At 39.3% G+C, this 21,179-nt stretch overlaps 1 protein-coding gene across 10 annotated transcripts in view; it reads left to right on the top strand.

Annotated features, from left to right (window-relative positions):
• sipa1l2 (signal induced proliferation associated 1 like 2) overlaps positions 1–21,179 on the top strand; it is a 682,609-nt gene that overhangs the window by 575,165 nt on the left and 86,265 nt on the right. For all 10 annotated transcript variants that reach the window (XM_072559738.1, XM_072559717.1, XM_072559727.1 and 7 more), the window contains one exon: positions 17,408–17,627. In XM_072559738.1, the coding sequence (XP_072415839.1) occupies positions 17,408–17,627 (220 nt within the window). The remainder of the gene's footprint in view (positions 1–17,407; positions 17,628–21,179) is intronic.

The following is a 21,179-nucleotide window of genomic DNA, read 5'->3' as shown; positions in this document are numbered from 1 at the left end:
ATAACATCTATTGGCTGTCCTTGGTCTAACCTGCTTGTTAGTTCCTCAAAGAATTCTAGCAGATTTGTCAGGCATGACCTCCCCTTGATGAAGCCATGCTGACTTTGCCTATTTTGCCTGCAAGTATTCAGAAATCTCTTCCTTCACAATGGATTCCTGGATCTTACCCACAACTGAGGTTAGGCTAATTCGTCTGTAATTTTTCATCTTTTGCCTTACTCCCTACTCTCCAAACAGGGGTGTCACGTTAGCGATTTTCTAGTTCTCTGGGACCCTCCATGATTCTAGTGATTCCTAAAAGATCATCACTAATGCTCCTACTATTTCTTCAGCTATCTCCCTTAGAACACAGGGTGTAGGCCATAAAGTCCAGGTGATTTATCCATCTTCAGGCCATTCAGTTTTCTAGCATCTTTTCCTTAGTGATGACCATCATACTCAGCTCTGCCTCCTGCATTTTTGGGAAATTACTGAAGTATTCCACCGTGAAGACTGATGGGATGTAATTATTCAGTTCCTCAGCCATTTCCTTGTTCCCCACTACTATCTCTCTCATGTCAGTTTTCAGTGGTCCAATGTCCATTTTTTCCTCTCTTTTGCCCTTTATATATCAAAAGAAACTTTTACAGTGTTCTTTTATATTACTGGCTAGCTTACCCTCATATTTAATCATCTCCCTCCTTATTTCTGTTTTTGTTGCCCTCTGTGTGTCTTTGTAAGCTTCCCAATCCTCTGGTTTCCCACTGCCCTTCGCCACATTATGTGCTCTGTTTTGCTTTTATGCTATCCCTGACTTCTCTAGTCAGCCATTGTTGCCTCATCCTCCCTGTACCATGCTTCTTTTTCCTTGGGGAATCTCTGTTGTGTCTACTGAATTACTCCCAGAAACCCCTGCCATTGCTACTCCACTGTCTTTCCTGGTAAATTCAATCATATCATGATCACAGCCTCATTAAGAGTGCTTCACCTAAAGCTCCCTTATCAAGTCTGCCTCATTGCACAACACTAAATCCAGTATTGCCTCTTACCTAATGGGCTGCACCACATGTTGCTCCAAAAAACCATCTCATAGACATTCCACAAATTCCATTTCTTGCAATCCTGATTTTCCCAGTCTCCCTGCATATTGAAATCCCCATAATCACTGTAACTTTGCCTTTCCTACACATCTTTTCTATCTCCTGGTGTATCTTGCACCCTAGCTCCTGACGACTGTTTAGAGGCCTGTACATTTATCCAACTATGGTTTTTTTTACCTTGGTGGATCCTCAATTCTACCCACACAAATTCTATACCATCTGACCCTATTTTGTTTCTTACTATTGATTTAATTTCATTTTTTACGTCTAAGGCAACCCCACCCCCTCTGCCTGCCTTTTCGATAGGATGTATATCCTTGAATATTCAGTTGCCAATCCTGATCCCTTTGCAGCCACATCTCTGTAGTGCCCACCACGTCATACATGCCAACCTGGCTTCTTTGTCTGAGATAGTGCGGAGCTTCCTGAGTGTTGTTGGAGCTGCACTCATCCAGGCAAATAGAGAGTTTTCAATCGCAATTCTGTCTTATGGCATGTAGCTGATTGACAGATGTTGGACAGAAGGAAAGTAAGTTACTTGTTGCAGAAACCCCAGCCTCTGAACCATTCTTGTAGTCTCAGCATTTGTATTCATATAGCTGGTATAGTTAATTTCTGATCATTGATAACTCCCAGAATGTTGATACTGGCCTTTCGGCAATGGTAATGCCATTGAATGTCAAGGGGTAGTGGTTAGACTCTTGCTTGTTGAAGATGGCTATCGCTTGTGTAGCGTGCATGTTTCTTATCACTTGTCAGCCCAAGCCTGAATATTGTGCAGGTCTTCTTGCATATACTCACATACTGCTTCAGTATTTGAGGAGTTGTGGAAGTTGCTGAATATTGTGCAACCATCAACGATCATCCCCACGTCTGATCTTATGGTTTAGGTAAGGTCATTGATGAAGAGGTTTAAGCTTAGAACACTACCCTGAGAAACTCCTTGGACTGAGATGAAAACCATAACTATCTTGCTTTGTCTCCAATCATTGAAGAATTTTTCCTCGATTCTCATTGACGCTTTGATGCCATACTCTAAAATATTGCTTTGATTTCAAAGGCAGTTGTTCTCACCTCATCTCTGGAATTCAGCTTTTTTCTCCATGTTTGGACCAAGGCTGCATTGAGGTCAGGAGCTGAATAGAACCCAAACTGAGTGTTAATGAGCAGGATATTCCTTTCCAAGTGTTGCTTAATGATTAGTAACCCCTTTCATCATTTTGTCGATGATCAAGAGTAGACTGAAGGCGTGGTAACTGGATTTATCCTCCTCCTTGTAGACGGACACACCTGGGCAATTTTCCACACTATCAAGTATTGTCTTAGTGTTGTAACTACTACCTTTGGCTAACGGCATAGCTCATTCCGAGCAGAAATCTTCAGTACTGTTGCTGGAATGTTGTCTGGGCCCAAAGCCTTTGTACTTCTCATTGGCTTCAACCATTTAATATCATGAATCTAATAGCTTCATGACCATTATCAACTGGGGACCTTGAAAGGAGACTAAGATGGCTCATCCACACAGCATTTCTATCTGAACATAGATGGAAATGTTTTAGTCATGACCTTTGCACTGATATGTTGGCTTCCCCCATCATTGAAGCTGGGGCAGTTTGTGGAGCTTCTCTGTCCAGTTAGGTTGCATTAAGATATTCCTTGTTATAAAAGACTCCCTTTGACAGATGTTAGACAAATTGGTCTATAATTCTACTGCTGTTTGCCTCCCTCCTTTATTAGAACAGAGGGGTCACATTTGCCATTTTCTAGTTTGATGGGACCTTTCCAGAATCCATGTATTACTGTAAAATTGAAGCCAACGTATCTGTTATCTTAGCAGTTGCTTCTTTGAACGCGGTAGAATGAAAGCTGTCAGAAAGAGAGGAACTGTGAGATTTTAGATCTAATAGTTTGCTCAGCCCCCTTTCTCTGGAGATTTCTCAATCCTTTTCACATTCTGATTTACAACTATTTCAAGGCTGCCATTTCTTTCCTCAATGGGGAAAATGGATGCTAAATATTTGTTTATCTTCCCTTTTTTCATGATTGAATTCTAACTTGAAACACTTCTTTTTTTTAAGTATTTGTAGAAACTCTTCCTATGTGTTATGTTTTTAGCCAGCTTTATCTCAAACTTTAATTTCTCCCTTCTTTCTAATCTTTTAGTCATTCTTTGCATTACTTTATATTTTATCCAATCTTCTGACCTGCAACTCAACTTTGCAGAGTTATGTGCTTTTTCTTTTGGCTTGATATAATGTTTAGCTTCCTTCATTAACCATAGATGGTGCATCCTGTTTTAGGATCTTTAATGTTCGTTGGGATGTATTTTTTCTCAATATTCTGAAATAACTGCTTAAATGCCTCTCACTTTGCTTCTGTGTCTCTTTACCCCATTTCCTGATTCGCTTCAGTCAGCCCTGTTCTCAAGCCCTCATAATTGCCATTAAGTAGGTCTAAAATGTTATTCTTTGAGGGATCTTGTGGCTCAGTGGTAAAGTCCGTAACTATGGGCCGGGAGGCCCAAGTTCAAGTTTCACTGCCCAAAAGCTGTGTAACATTTCTGAACAGAATAAATAGAAAACATAAAAGACAATTTTTAGATCCTCTTTTTTTTGTTCCCTCAAAGAGAATACAAAATACTGTCAAATTATGATTACTACTACATGGAGATGCCTTTATTATGAGATAATTCATTAAACCTATCTCAATGCACATTACAAGGTCTAGTATAGCCTGCTGTCTGCCTGGCTTCGGAACACACTGCGCTAACCAACAGTCCTGCAAACACTTAACGAGCTCATCATCCAGGCTACCCTTGCCATGTAATTAATCAAATCAGCAGGATTGTAGTCATATGTTTCTAACAAACCCCTATTATTTCTTCCCGTTTATCATGTCCTAAAATGATAATAGCACCTCTAACAGTGCAGAGGTCCTTCAGTTTTACACTGGAATGTCAGCCTATATTTTTGTGCTCAAGCCCTGGTGAACCCACATCTATTTTGATTCTGAGGCATGGTACTACCAATTGAACCGCAACTTTAGTTTTGCATACTTCATAATGGATTTCTGAATCTTCCGTAAAACTATCAGCTCATGAACAAGCGTATAATTCCCAAAGACTGATTTTCTTCCCCTTGATCATTGAGATCACTTCAGATTTCCTCCAGTCTATCTAAAGCAGCATTTCACAGATTTATGTAGTGCTTTTCAAAATTTTGGATTCTAAAACAATTTATATCCAATGTAGTATTTGCCAAGTATATTCATTGTTGTAATGTCAGGAATGCAGCAGCCAATGTGTACACAGCATAAACAGCAGTGAGATAATGAACTGATAGCAATTAAGGTTTTGGTTGAAGAATAACTTTCACCCAGGACAGCCTAAATTGTGTATTTTTTTCTCCAGCTGGGTCTTGAAACCAAAGCTTCCAATTCAGAGGGAATAGTGTTACTGTTACGCCACAGCTGATACCTAGTTATCATAGCTATTGAGTATACAAGTCAATAGTTCACAATATATATCAGTTATTTCCGACGGCACTCAGGAGCAGCTGCTTGGATAGGCTTCAATAGTTCGGTTCCAGCCGAGAACAATTCTGCGTTTTGTTTCGTAGAACTATTTTGAGCACCATCTCTAAACTGCACCTTAACAATATCTTCTATAGCAAGAACTGAAACACACAAGGGACATCATTATAAAAGGGGTGACCAAAAAAAGCTGCTGAATCATTAACCATACTGTGCCTGCATTTTGAGATGTGAAGTAAACATTTGGGAATTATCATAGTTGTTATATTCAGTGGACACAACTTAATAGCTTGATCATGTAGCTTGTACCATTTACATTCAAGTTAATGACTGTGTCTATTCAACCTCTAACAACCTCGAAATGCAATTATATGTAAAGGGCAACAACCTTGCCTTCTCTTCACATCCTCACCTAAATATTAAGCTGTTTTAATTTCTCATTACTCATTTCGTATTTTCTACAATAAATACGCAATTTGAAGTAGATGATCAGGTTTGAACATATTGCAAAAAATTCAGCATATTTCTGTGAAAAGTCCAAAAAAACTGCAATAAAAATTCCAATGGAAATTTTTTTTTTCATTTTTCATTCTTTTGTATAGATCATTTTTATTTTTAAATAAAGAAAATTGTTTAATTTTAAATGTTTTCCAGAAAGTGAAGCTCATGATATAATTTATAGAAACAGATTGCTCAGCACAATAGGGAGCCATTACTGCTTTCTTGCCTGCACTGATTTTAAGCTCCAAATGATATCTGAATTCACACAGCTTCTTTTCCTGAATTCATTTTATATCTTGGTTATTCAAATGCAATGACTAGGTAAGCATCAGATATCACTTGTATTTTCATTCTGTTATCCAGGTGCAGTGCTGCATAATTGTTCTCTCTTAAGTAGTCCTTGTCTTGAGATTATACCCTCTTGTCAATCATGTTTCCTTTTCACGCTTCACCCTCCTCTGTCCCTCGTACAATTTTTTTGCCAGTTGCCAGCATTGTAATCTCCAGACTGCAGGTACTGTCATCAGACCAACTCTGTGAATTCCTCCATCATCATTCATTGAATTGAAGTTAGGAGAAAGTGAGGACTGAAGATGTTAGAGATCAGAGTTGAGAGTGTAGTGCTGGAAAAGCACAGCAGGTCAGGCAGCATCCGAGGAGCAGGAGAATCAACATTTCAGGCATAAGCCCTTCATCAGGAAAGCCCTGTTGCGTGTCCTGCTGTGCTTTTCCAGCACCACACTCTGAACATTAGATTGAAGTTGACTTTTTTTTAACATTACTTAATCTATGTATTTTGATACTATTCGTACTATCTATATTGAAGGTATTCTATCTTATTCTTTTCAGTTTCTAATGCATCTTAAAAATAGCAATACACTGAGTAACGTTTCAAGGATCATTCATTTTACCAATAGACAGCAGATTTATTCCTCACATTCTTCCACAATTTAACTGTTGGATGTTGATAAAGAAATTGTTTTGTTATTTCTTATTGATGGATGTCAATGAATTTCAATGCTTATTGAGAAAGAAGGTTGTATTTTCAAGTCCCACTCCAGACTTGAGCACAACATTCAAGACTGATGCTCCTCTGTGTTACTAATAGTGGGGATAGAAAGTACTATCGTCAAATTTGCAGGTGGCATTAAAATCGGTAGGAAAGTAATTTGCATTGAAGAAATACTAAACTTACAAGTTGATGCAGATAGCTTAGGTGAATGGGCCAAAATTTGACAGATGAAGTTTGATGTTGATATCTTGGTTGGAGGATTAGAATTAGTGTCTAAATGGACAGAAATTTCAGAGTGCTTCAGACCAGAGGGATCTGGGTGTCCTCATATATGAATTGCAGAAAATGAGAATGGAGGTAGAGCAAGTAATAAGGGAGGCAAATGGAAGTTTGGCATTTATTGCTAAAGGAATAGAATACAACTGGAGAAGGTGTTAGTGCAAAGGCACCTGGAGTATTGCATACAATTTTGGTCCCCTTACTTGAGAACGGATGTAGTTGTATTGGAAGCCGTCCAGGGAAGATTCACTAGATTGATTCCAGAGATGAGAAGTTTATCTTATGAAGAAAGATTGAGCAGTCAGGCCTATACTTTGTGGAGTTTAGAAGAATGGGAGGAGACCTAAGTTGTACTGATTGACAGAGTGGACGTAGAAAGGATGTTTCCTTATTTGGGGCAATCTAGAACAAGAGGTCATAGTTTTAAGATAATGTGTGGGGAAGTGATGGCCTAGTGGTATTATCGCTAGACTGTTAATCCAGAGACCCAGATGATGTTCTGATGTTCAAAGCCTGCCATGGCAGATGGTGGAATTTGAATTCAATTTTTAAAAAGTCTGGAATTTAAAAGTTTAATAATGACCATGAATCCTTTGCTGATTCACTAATGTCCTTTAGGGAAGGGAATTGCCATCCTTACTGATCTGGTCGACATGTTATTACAGACACACAGCAATGTGGTTGACTCTTAACTACCCTCTGGGCAATTAGGGATGGGCAATAAATGCTGCCTCATGCTGTGAATGAACAAATAAAAGGAAGATCAGGGGTAGCAGATTGAAAAGAGAGATGAGGAGAAATTACTTCTCTCAAAGGGTCATGAATCTGTGGAATTCACTATCTAGAGTGTGGTGGATGATGATGGTGCATTGAGGAAGTAAAGGCAAGGAGAAGGTAGACAGGTTTTTAATCAGTAATGGATAGAAGGGTGATGAAGAACAGGCAAGAAAGTAAAGTTGAGTCCAAGATGAGATTAGTTAGTGATTTTTGAGAAGATTTATAGCTCAGATTGATGATAAATCTGTAAGTTAGCTAGCTGAGCTTGAAGGTTTGTTTTCAGACATTTCGTCACCATACTGGGTAACATAATCAGTGAGAGTCTTTGGTGAGTGCTTTCGGTATGTCCCACCTTTCTATTTATAGGTCTTGGTTTCTTAAGGAGGGTGATGTCATTTCCAGTTTTTTTTCAAGGGTAGGTAGATGGGATCTAAGTTGATGTGTTTATTGATGGGAGGTCTACTTAGAATGCCATGTCTCTAAGAATTCTCATGCGTGTCTTTGTTTCGCCTGTCCTCGAATGTGTATATTGTCCCAGTCAAAGCAGTGTCCTTCTTTGTCTATGTGTATGGAAACTAGTGAGAGTGGGTCGTGTCTTTTGGTGGCCAGTTGGTGTTCATGTACCCTGGTAGCAAGTTTCCTGCTAGTTTGTCCCATGTAGTTTTTTTTTAACAGTTCTTGTATGGTATCTAGTAAGTGACGTTAGTTTTGCTGGTAATATCTATTGGATCCTTTAGGTTCATTAGTCACTACTTAAGTGTGTTGGTAGGTTTGTGGGCTACCATGCCAAGGGGTCTGAGTAGTCTGGAAGTCATTTCTGATGTGTCTTTGATGTAAGGTAATGTAGCTACAGTTTTTGGTGGCTTTATGTCTGCCGGTTTGGGTTTGTTTCTGAAGAATCGGTGGACTGTGTTTATTGGGTACCCGTCTTCCTTGAAAATGTTGTATAGATATTTTTCTTCTGCTTTTTGTAGTTCTTGGGTGCTGTAGTGTAATGTAGCTCATTGAAATAATGTCTTACTGCAGCTTCGTTTGTGGGTGTTGGGGTGATTGCTTCTGAAGTTAAGTATTTAGTCTGTGTGTGTTGTTTTTCTGTGGAAGCTGGTTTGAAACTTTCCGTTAACTGTACATTCAACGGTCTTGCCTAGGAATGGGAATCCGTTGTCGTTCTCCTCTTTTGTGAATTTTATGCCTGTCAGGATATAGTTGATGGTATTATATGTTTCCTCTAACTTGTTCCATATTGATTATATCAATTGGCGGAGCAGGCTTAAGGAGTTGAATTTCCTACTCCTGCTCCTAGTTCTGAATCTTCATGTTCTAAGAAGTGCTGCAATGCCAAAGGAGCCATCTTTCAGATGTTACATTAAGCCAGAATTACAGGTGGGGATATATCCCATTGCACTGTTTTGAAGAACAAGATAGTTTTTCTAGTGTCTGAGCCAATATTTATCCCTCAGTCAACATCATAAAACAGATTATCTGGTCATTGTCACAGTGCCGATTATGGTAATTAACTGTTTGCAACAAATTAATGGCTATGATTCCCTTATTGCAGCCATAACTATATTGGCCCAGTTCATAGAAATGGGGTCCATGTTTGAGAGGCTGGTAGGGAATTTAGTGGGATGAAGAGGGAAGAAAGATCTTTGGGAGAAGGTTTCTGATGGGCACAGTGGACTTAAATATGTCCAGCATGAAACCATGCAATTATAGCTGCAGGGCTATTTATGAGGTGGGAGTTGCTCCTTCTCATTAACTAATGCAGGAGTCAGGAGGCCATTGAATGGCCGTTAATAGAGCCAAGAATATACCCAACATCGCCACCATCCACTATAAAATTTATACAAGTCAAGATCAGGTGGAGGTAGTGGGAAGGCCAGAAGTTTAAAAACCCTTGAATTCTGAGGGAGAGTACAAAATCTAACTCTTACAACAGTGACTATACTTCAGAAATACTTTGTGACTATAATGCATTTTCTAGCTCCAAAAGGACATTGATAAGTTGGTGGAATCAGCAGATATTTGGCAGATGAGGTTCAATGCAGAGAATTGTGAAGTGATGTACTTTGGTCAGAATAACATTGAAAGACAATATAAAATGGAGAATATGGTTCTCAAGGGTGTGCTGAAACAGAGGGACCTGGGTCTGTGTTTTGCAGATTTTTGCAGGTGCCTGCATTGGGGAGAGTGTAGGATCGATGAAAAAGCATGGTTTCAGGAATGAGAAAGTTCCGTTATGAGTGTAGATTGAAGAAGTTGGGATTGTTCTCCAGGCAGAGAAGGAGACTGAGAGTTGATAGAATAGAAGTTTTCAAAATCACGAGCAGGTTGGACATAGTAAATAGGGAGAAGCTGGTCCCACTCTGATAAGGAAAAAGAACAGAGGAAATAGATTTAAAGCTAAAGAAACAAGTGTGGTGCAAGGAAAAAATCTTTTCACACACTGAGTAATTAGGGTATGGAATGCACTGCCTGGAAAAATAGTGGAGGCAGGTTCAGTTGAGACATTCAAGTAGGTAGTTGGGTAGTGTTTATTTGGATAGAAATAGTGATGTCGGGAAAAGGCAGGAGATTGGAACTGGAAAACAGAACTGGTGCAGGCTTGATGAGTCGAATGGCCTCTTTCTGCTCGATATTGATTCTGTAATGTGCAAAAGGTGTAGAAGATGCTGTCTAAATACAAGTTTGTTCTTCTTTCTTAATCCAAATCTTGAGAAATTTAAGATGTTTAGTTAAATATATTTTTGACGTTATGGCCATGACCATTCTGCTGTTCTTTCTTTTAGCCTAAACTCAGAAACAACAATAAAGATGCTATTTTAGAGAACTTGCGTAAGGGGACAAGCTGTTTATTTCATCCATCCTACCCACTACCTGTGAATGATACTGTGTCTGATTCCATATATGTTTGAAAAAGTTGATTTTAAGTTGGTACATGACAGATAGCTTGTTAACTGAGCTTACTAACAAGAATCATTAAATATATATTTAATGAGGCAACCAGCTTGACAAATATAAATTATATTACAGCAACATTTATTGTGAATTCTGAAATGCTTTTTGTGAAGAATGATCAGCGATCTCTATACAACTCCAAATCTCGCCTCTTTAAATCCTTGGTTTTAATCACTTCTTCAATAGCAGCCATGCCTGCAGTTCCAGGCTCTGAATTCTGTCCTTAAACCTTTCCTCTTCTCTGCATCTCTCTCCTTTAAGATGCTCCTTAAAACCTACCTCACCTTTCCTACTGTTCCTTCTGTGATTCTGAAGGAAATTGTTTGAAAACACTCCATGATATGCCTTGGAATATTTTACTATATTACAGTGCTATAAATTCAGTTTTGTTTTATACAAAACTGCAAACTGGTATCATATGGGCCAGTTGTAACATTCTGCATTATTTCATTTATTGGTTTTATTCGTAGTCAGTTTTTCTCATTGTGATAATTTTGGATAAAGCTTGATACACTTTTCAACACAAAGTCATGCTGTGCAGTGGTTGCACAGCAATCCAGGAACAGAGATGAGATATCTGTTGTACATCTCTTCCCACCCTACCTCCTGCAAAAATGCCATCCCGTTTTCCCAATTCCTCCACTTCCGCCGTATCTGCTCCCAGGAGGATCAGTTCCACAGAACACATCAAATGGCCTCCTTCTTTAGAGACCACAATTTCCCTTCCCACGTGGTCGAAGATGCCCTCCAATGCATCTCATCCACATCCCGCACCTCCGCCCTCAAATCCCACCCCTCCAACTGTAACAAGGACAGAACCCCCCTGGTCCTCACCTTCCACCCTACCAACCTTTGCATAAACCGCATCATCTGCCAACATTTCCACCACCTCCAAACGGACCCCACTACCAAGATATATTTCCCTCCCCTCCACTTTCCGCAAAGACCGTTCCCTCCATGACTACCTGGTCAGGTCCATGCCCCCCAACAACCCACCCTCCCGTACTGGCACCTTCCCCTGCCGTCACAGGAATTGCAAAACCTGCGCTCACACCTCCTCCATCACCTCCATCCCAAGGCCCCAAAGGAGCCTTCCACATCCATCAAAGTTTCACCTGCACATCCACCAATGTCATTTATTGTATCCGTTGCTCCCGATGCAGTCTCCTCTACATTGGGGAGACCGGACGCTTCCTCGCAGAGCACATTAGGGAACATCTCAGGGACACCTGCACCAATCAACCCCACCACCCCAAGGCCGAACATTTCAACTCCCTCTCCTACTCTGCCGAGGACATGTAGGTCCTGGACCACCTCCACCATCGCTCCCTCACCACCTGACGCCCGGAGGAAGAACGCCTCATGTTCCGCCTCGGAACATTTCAACCCCAGGGCATCAATGTGGACTTCACCAGTTTCCTCATTTCCCCTCTCCCAACCTCACCCCAGTTCCTAACTTCCAGCTCAGCACCGTCCCCATGACCTGTCCTACTTGCCAATCTCCCTTCCCACCTATCCGCTCCACCCTCCCCTTTGACCTATCACCTCCATCCCCACCCCATTCACCTATTGTACTCTTGGCTACCTTCTCCACTCCCCCCACCCCCCTTCCCATTTATCTATCCACCCTGGAGGCTCCCTGCCACCATTCCTGATGAAGGGCTTTTGCCCAAAGCGTTGATTTTCTTGCTCCTCGGATGCTGCCTGACCTGCTGTGCTTTTCCAGCACCACTCTAATCTAGACTCTGGTTTCCAGCATCTGCAGTCCTCACTTTTGCCTATCTGTTGTGTGAGTCAGAAGATCATTACTCACAGCCTTGTCCAGCTCCTGACTTTGTTCCAAAAACAGTCCAGTGAGTTGATCGTTCTACAAGATATACATCTCTGTTCATTCAGTAAGTACCAAAAGAATTAAAAATCCAAGTAACATGCAAATGGGAGATACATACGTGATGCAAATCATTGCAGATTCTTTTTCTTTCAGAAGAGTGTCACATCGTAGTGAACCATCTCATGGTTTGTAGACAGGATGAGGATGGCCATCACATTATTTCAGTCAGGTTCAGTGGGTAGCTCCGTAAGCTGAGTCAAAGTTGTGAGTTGAAGGTCCGCTCCAAAGTCTTGGGCACAATCTGTAGACTGATGCTCCATTTCAGAATTTACGGAGTGCTGCATTGTCAAAAGTGTAGTCTTGCAAATACTAAACCCTTCTAGCCCATCAGGTGGATACAAAGATCTCACAGAACTATTTTCCACTCCTGTGTTGTTACTTCTGGTATGTCTTGAGGATTTATCTTTGGTACCCTCCTATTGTCATCGCTATGCTATCCCTCAGTGATACAAACCAGAAGCACAGTCTCAATTTTCATTTGTAGAATGATGACACTCCTATTTCGCCATCACTACACTTGACTTCAGCACTGCTGCTAAATTATCAGGCTGAACACCTAGTATGAGACAAACAGAAATATTCTCCAAATAAATATTAGAAAGATTGTGGTCATTATTTTTGATCCATACTCCAAATGCTATTGTCTAGATACTGACTCCATCTCCCTTCCTGACAGTATTTTGACACTGACCCAGGGTCTGTTCATGATCTTGATGTTATATTTGATCCAGAGAGGAGTTTTCAATCATATATCTCTTAAGACTACTTATTTTCATGTCTGTCTCATCACTTGATTTCACCCATATCTAAGCTCATGTGCTGCTGAATTCCTCATTCATGCTATTGTTATCTCTAAACTTGACTATTCCAATATGTTCCTGTCAGGTCTCCTACTCTCTATCCTCAATAAACTTGAGGTTATCCAAAGTTCAATTGTCCAAGTCTTAATGAACACAAAATCCTATTCATCTATTGTCCCTGTGCTTACTGACCTACATTGCTTATTTGGAAACTAGTGTCTTCGCTCTAAATTCCTTGTTTTTTTGTTTCTCTACAAGATCTTATCCTTCTCTATCTTTGCAATATCCTTTATTCTCTTAACCCTCTGTGGTATTTGTGCTTCCCTAATTTTAGTGTTTTGAGGATTACTCACCCCAATATTGGTGACTGTGTCTTACGCTGCTTAGTTACTCAGCCTTGAATACCCTTCTATGGTTTGTCACCTCAATCTGCTTCCTTTTTTTTAGATTAGATTAGATTACTTACAGTGTGGAAACAGGCCCTTCGGCCCAACAAGTCCACACTGACCTGCTGAAGCATAACCCACCCAGGCCCATTCCCCTACATTTACCCCTTCACCTAACACTACGAGCAATTTAGCATGGCCAATTCGCCTAACCTGCACATTTTTTGGACTGTGGGAGGAAACCAGAGCACCCGGAAGAAACCCACGCAGACACTGGGAGAATGTGCAAACTCCACACAGTCAGTCGCCTGAGGCGGGAATTGAATCCGGGTCTCTGTTGCTCTGAGGCAACAGTGCTCACCACTGTGCCACTGTGCCGCCCACTAACAGACGATCTGTTTTTTTTGTTAGTTGTGGAACATTTCTTTGTATAAATTTAACTACTACATTTCTACATTGCAAAAGTATCACACCTTTCCCCTTGACAACAGTTCATTTAACTTAATAAAACGTGTGAGTTTATTTTTATTTACTATAAACCACTTTTTTGGTGAATCCTGAAGTTGTAGGCATTACCATGTAAATGCAAGTTTGTTTGTTCTTCTGTTTACATTGCTAGACAGCCTGGTGATATTTATTGTTCTGACTCACAAATGAAGAATTATCAACCGGGTGATGTTCTAGTGGCCAGTATGGAGGAAGTGAGTTTTAGGAAATGGGGGGAGGAATTCAGAATAGAATAAAATATAGCATGATATTTCATGCACAGCCATTAACTATGTACCTGTTCCAAAGACATTGAGTGGTTTAACTTGAAAAACAAATCATGCCCCTCAACTCTAATTTGTATGTAGTGTGGAAAAGTGATCTTGTGAAATAAATGTTTTCATAGATTGGAACAAGTAAAATCTTGTTTCTGATTTGAATCCTACCATTAATATTGTTCCATTTAGTCAATGTTTTAATTTGGATTTTGGTGAGAATGCTATGACCTTGAAATATTAATTTCAGAATTATCCCTGAATGCAATGAATAATTGTGGTTATATTATTATTGTACTTAGTTTTTAACAGGTTTGAGGGAAGTCATGAAGGTCTAATAGCCATATTCAAAATTGTGAAAGGTCTTAAGCAGCTACAGATGAAAGTTAGTATCTCCTGGTTAGCAAATTGATAACAGGAGAACCAAACTGTTAACAGTAACACAACAAAAGGACAACTTGGGAAATATTACTTTCCTCCTTTCTATTCGGAGGATTTTACCATGTGGCTGTGGAGGTTCAAATTGAATAATTATTTTAAAATATAAAAGGAATGTTGGGAAAGAGCCTTAAATGGAATTGTAGTCAATAATTTGGGTAAATATTTAAATAGCCTCCTATATGTTGATTGATTAATAGTTTATTCATCCACAGCATTATGCTGTATCTAGATTCTCAATTATCTAAAACCAGGGCAGGAACACCTTTTGGTAAGTGTGATTACATTTCTGTTGTCAGTAAAAAGAAGCTCCTGACAAAGAGTAGATTCCATGATAAACTTGTTGTTGTAATGAATCATCCAAACTATCCAAATGGGGCTCAAGTGATTTATGATACAGAACTTTAGGTAATCAACTGCATTGTCACATTTTGTAGTCTCTAAACTTTAATTGTACTGTGACTCTGTTAGCACTTAAGGAGACTCGCAAATGACAAGATTGTAAAAGAAAGGCAGAAAACTTAATAACTTTTCTCGTTTCTCATTTAATTACCAACCAATTTCCAATGTTGTTGTTCTCCAACATAGCCCAGGTCTTGTGCTGAAATTTTCCAAGTTACACTGTCTGTTAGATTTGTTCACATTGAAAGAAATACCCATGGCTTTCCTTTATAAATAAGAGGTCTACTTTATAACTCTGATATGCCAGCAATACCTGTACACAATAGCAATACATTGCTAGTTTGAGCTGAGTTCTCAGAACATTCACAGGCAGAATAAAATTAGAGTTCCCAGCAGCAAGTAGAGATCGAAAAAGCTATCCAATCTGGCTTTGTGAAAAAGCAAGCGATGAGCTGCTTTGCATGGCAGGCTGACAGTCTCAGATACCACTGACCTGTGCAATGCCATGATCAAAGGCAAAGATGTGGGATATAGAGTGATATCATATCAAATTATAGAATTCCTACAGTGTGGAACAGGCCTTTTGGCCCATTGAGACTACACCATCCCTCTGAAGAGCATCCCACCTCCTACCCTATTACCCTGCATTCCCCATGGTGAATCCACCTAACCTATACATCCCTGGACTGTGTGGGTAATTTAGCAAGGCCAATCTACCTCACCTGGACATCTTTGGACTGTGGAAGGAAACCAGAGCAACCAGTGGAAACCCATACAGACATGGGGAGAATGAGCAAACTCCACACACAGAGTCAGCCAAGACTGGAATTGAACCTTGGGTACCTGGTGCTGTGTGGCTGCAGTGCTAACCACTGAGCCACCATGCCCCCTAGTCATTTGGTGGGGGGTGGCATTTAAGTCTGGGCAGAAGTTGCTGAGAGAAGGAGATAAGAGCTTCATTGAAATACAGATTTCATTAGCCAGTGATTGTTGATGAGAGAAGCTACTTGGCTTCTGAGGAGGAAAGATTAGATCCTGTCAGGAGATAGAGGCATAAAATGGGAATCTTTAGAATTGCCATCAGCCTGCACTAATGCAGCTTTACTTTCTGCTCCAAATTCTTTGCTTCATTATCGAAATAAGGCTGCACATCACATTCTGTTAATCAATTTTGAAAGGCATTATATTAAAATAAAGTCATTTTATATTAAAATCAAGTAGGGCTAAGCATGATCTTTAATAAAGACTGCCAGGACTGCTGCCCTCATATTTTCCTGGGAGCCATCACTGTCACTAGACTTTAAAAGTCTTATTTGATTTTTACTAAGTGTGTAATGTAAAATTATGTACTCAAAATCTGCTCTAAGATATTATGCTGAGGATTTCTCAGGATATGCATTTAGTTTGTCAATTGGCACATATCAACCATCTTTCTTCACTGGTTCACCCCATTTCCCTCCAAATTTTTGATGTTGTCAGAGATTACTATACTCTTCATATATCGTACAGGAACTTCAAGGCTGACTGTTCTATTTAAATGATGTGATGCATTACATCCATGCTATGTATAGCCACCATAGGATACCTACAAAATGAATTTTGCTGGTTCTTAACCTGTAAACATCTGGAAGTTTTGGGAGAGGCATAACCCAATAAGCTGGAAAAGAAATGAGAACTGAATATTTTGGAAACATTGAGGAAGTCAGGCAACATCTATGTGGAGAATAAAATAAAGTTAACATTTCAGGAAGACTATCTTTTTCAAGAGATTGAAAGTGTTAAAGATTAATTAATTTTTAAATGATTACAAAGCCAAAATGTTGTAGGAAAGGGGAGTAAACTTAACATTTTTCCTGGTTCTGTATAAGCTTAAAAAGCCCACTTTGTAAATGTTAACTGCAGTACATAGATGAATGGGTTCATAACAAAACAATATAATCAGCTTTGCTTTCAGTCCAATGTCATGAACAGTTCCTGGTGGGCTTAATTGGTAATTGCAGCATCCGGACTCCTCACCAACTTTAATGCCTGATGTATTATAAGGCTTATTCATTGAATGACATAGCGATTACAGTACAGAGCCAGACCATGCTGATGTTTATTCTCCGCATCAAAAGTCCTAATCAGATGAAGCTGCCCTGTTCCACCTCTCTTTATTCTCCTTCCATTGCATTTCTAAGCTATCCTTAAATGTTGACATGGTCTCTGTTTCAGTTATTAATTCCACAGGCTCACAATTCACGTTGGCAATACGAATTAGCTAGCATTACATATTCCTGGCTCTCAATTAGGCTATAAACCCAAAGCCTTCTGCTTTTAAGATGAGAGTGAGACAAGCTGATCCTTAACTTGGGCAAGCCATGTCTTGAAGTCAGCATTTTCTGCCATATTAGTCAATGAAGAATCGAGCATCAGACTTGCTGTACGACATTGTAGGATTTTATGCAAAATAGCTTTTAAAATAATCAAAATTATGCAGCACTGTTTTGACACTCGGAACCCCATGTTTGGATGCCATTGTTTTGCAACATTCAGTTTGAATATGTAGGTTGTGTTTAATGCTGCTGTCTTCCCTTTTCCTATATTGTGCAGATTTCTGTTTCTGGGAACTTATCACCAAGGAAGTCTCTGTATCGCACGCTCTCTGATGAAAGCATATGCAGTAATCGGCGAGGCTCTTCGTACAACAGCTCCCGAAGTTCAGTGCTTGAACAGGCACTGCCAAATGACATCTTATTTAGCACCACTCCACCATACCACTGCACTCTACCCCCACGTGCCTCACTCAGCCCCAGCGCCACTGGCCTACGAAGTGAGTGAACAGCAATATTTCTCATTCTGCTCATCACAAAATATAATCTGTATAATAATGTTTACCCTGCTGGGAAATAGCCAGTTGGGCATTTTCTCATGGATGCATACTTGTCAAAACTGTAATTAAACTAAATTTACTGCAGCTAATACAGGGACTCCCAAGCATTTGAAAACACAAAGAGCAAATAACCAGTGTTAGCTTGCGAAGAGCAAGAAAAGTACATTTTATTGTGAACTTTGGGAGAGTTTCAAATGATTTCTGATGGGACAAGTGGATCTTTTATTTCCAAGCAGTCATGATCTCTATCTGGACGTTCTGCTTCACAGATCTGCGTGAGAGTTTGATTAGTAGTTTCAACTCATTTCAAAATTGATATGAAATTTGTAACAATTGAAAGGGAAGAATGTATTTCTGTTTTTCAAATATTTGTTGCTGAACCATTTTCCGTGGTGCAGTGTAATTCACAGTATCCAGCAATTCATTTTGCCAAACATCTAAATTGCACAAAAAGTGGAGAAATACACAAGTTTGCTGAAACTATCTCATTCTCATTCATATTAATCAATATAGTTAAATCAAAGCCTTTCATCATTCTGGACTAAATATTTAAAATACACTTGTTTTATGAAAAGCCTGATGTAATAAATTCAAGCTTAGAGTATAGCAAAAATAGCTCCTGTGCAAGCTATAAGGGATCATTTGGTGAGTAACAAGGATGAAATAGCACTTTTTGTTATTTTCCACATTACTTTCTTAGGACATAATATTTCTGGATTTCACTGACTTGGATTCCAAAAACGACACATTTATTCAATTACTAACAAACTTTCAACAAAAAAATAACACCAGAGGAGGCACCACATTAGATTGCTGGAACGGAAATAATGGCAGTACGAAGTACATTTAAATATACTTTACCCGCCATTACTTTTTATGTTCAATTTTAAAAATAAGTTTCTTTATCTATCTTTCTAATGTAAACTGGCAATTTAAATTTGTCAGGTTTAATTAATCCTTTCAGTGATAACACTGGAGCACCATCACTGCACTCCACCTGTATTGTCAGAAGAGTGGGCGTGTTCAGGGATGTGTAGGCTAGTTGGATTAACCATGCGGCATTATGGGGCAAACGTGGGGGGTTGGATCTCAGTGAGATGCTGTTCAGAGGATCCGTGCAAACTCAGTGGGCCAAATGGCCTATTTCTGCACTGTAGGATTCTGTATTTATAATATTAACAAGGAAGTTAATGATAGCATTAAATTAAAATAAATGGCTTATTATAATGTGGCAAAGAATAGCAGTTAGCCTGAAAATTAGGAGACATTTAGAAATAAGCAAAGACTGCCAAAATACTGATTTAAAAAGGGAAGAAAATAAATTGTAAACAAAATAACTTCTAAGTACTTTAGTTTCACTTTGGCTTCTTATGTTTTATAAAAGCTAACGCTAGTCCTGTAGGCACAGGTGCAGGAGAAGTCATGGGGAATGGGCAAGTAGCAGAAACATTAAAAAGTCAAAACATAAATTACAAAACAGAGATTGTGGATAACCATTCGCTCTGAAAAGATTGAAGAACGTAAGGTAATTATCAGCAAATGAAAAAAACTTAAGCAACTAAAATCCAATATATTCCTATGGTCTACGCTCTAGAATTCTAAAAGAGATAGCTGATTTATACAAATGATTTTGATTTGAATGTAGGAGGAATGGTTAGTAAATTTGCAGATAACACCAAAATTGGTGATGTAGTGGACAGTGAAGAAGGTTAACTCAGAGTACAACAGGACCTTGATCAGATGAGCTGAGGAATAGCAGATGGAGTTTAATTTTGATAAATGTAAGGTGTTGCTTTTTGGTAAGGCAAATCTTCGTTTAATGGCAAGGTCCTGGGGAGTGTTGCTGAACAAAGAGATCTTGGGGTGCAAGTTCATAGTTTGTTAAATGTGAAGTCACAGGTAGACAGGATAGAGAAGAAGGCATTTGGTACACTTGCACTGAGTATAGGAGTTGGGATGTCATGTTGCAGCTATACAGGACATTGGTTAGGCCACTTTTGGAATACTGTCTCAATTCTGGTCTCCCTGCTTTAGGAAAGATATTGAAAGAGTGCAGAAAAGATCTACAAAGATTTTGCTGGGCTCAGAGGTTTGAGCTACAGGAGTGGCTGAATAAGCTGGCGATTTTTTTTTCCCTGGAGCATCAGATGCTGAGGGGGTGACCTTATATAGAGGTTTATAAAATCATGAGGGCATCAATGTGCTAAATTGCCAAAGTCTTTTTCTAAGGGTAGGGGAGTCCAAAACTAGAGAGCATAGGCTTAAGGTGAGAAAGGAAAGATTTAAAAGGACCCTAAGGGGCAACATTTTCGTGCAAAGGATGGTGCGAGTATGGAATAAGCTGACAGAGGAAGATTGGTGGCTGTTACAATTACAACATTTAAAAGGCATCAGCATGGATACATGAATCGGAAGGGATTATATTGATATGGGACTAGTTTAATTTAGGATGTCTGATCGCCATGGATGAATTGGTATAACTCTGTGACTTGATTCTGTGCTGAGATCAAAAATGCACTGGCAGAGAGTGAGGTTGCAAATGCAATTTTGCCATTCAAGAAAGGACAAAAGGAGAAAACAGAGAATTTATTCCATATCATTAGCCTGTCATCAGTCATTTGGAAAGTGCAATTAAGAAAATCCTAACAACGCACTTAGAAAATCAATTCAAAATCAAAAAAGCTCTACGAAAGGGAAATTCTTTGACAATTTTATTTGAGAATTTTGAGGTTATAGTTAATTGGGTAAATAAAAGGGAAACTAGGGCATTGATTTTGAAAAGACATAAAATAAGGTACTACACAAAAGATCTATATACATGATACTAGTATGGATAGGGTTTTTTTAAAAATCAACCTGTCAAGATGTGTCATGACACACAGTATAAAGAAGAAAGCTTAACTCTTTTTGTTAGCTTTGTCTCCTTTCCCAAGTATGGCTTAGATTGAGAGAATCATGGTTCAAACTCCAAATTATCTCATATGGTAATCAAATTTTAAATCTGCACTAGATATTTCCTTAGTTCATTATCAATGGTTACGATAATGATCCTGAACAAGTAATCCGGAATCTAGGACAGACCCAGAGAATACCAGTTGAAATCCCATCACAGCATTTGAGAAGTTGAACTGAAAGATTGGTAATGAAAAGCTGAATGAAATGTTGGATTATCACTATAAAGCCAGCAGATGAACTTATATTATTCAAAGAAAGCCTCCTTACCCGGTCTGAATTTATATGGGACTCCTTTCCATGCCACTACGGTTGACTTTTAATTGCCCTTTGAATTCTCCCTGCAAGGCACTCCATTGGGTTAAAATAATTGCAAAAAGCGTCTTCACAGGATGGACTCAACAAGTGAAGAAGACAAGTGGGGAACTGCGGAAAGGCAATAAATACTGCCAATGCCAATGATGCCTATATCCTTAGAATTCTTTTAAAAAGTCTCTCCTGTACTCGATCCCATATTCCTTACAAAATAGATGCATTTAA

Source organism: Chiloscyllium punctatum, chromosome 3, assembly GCF_047496795.1.
Source record: "Chiloscyllium punctatum isolate Juve2018m chromosome 3, sChiPun1.3, whole genome shotgun sequence".
Taxonomy (NCBI): domain Eukaryota; kingdom Metazoa; phylum Chordata; class Chondrichthyes; order Orectolobiformes; family Hemiscylliidae; genus Chiloscyllium; species Chiloscyllium punctatum.
The sequence above is the reverse complement of the archived record's forward strand: the minus strand, read 5'-3'. Positions and strand labels throughout refer to the sequence as shown.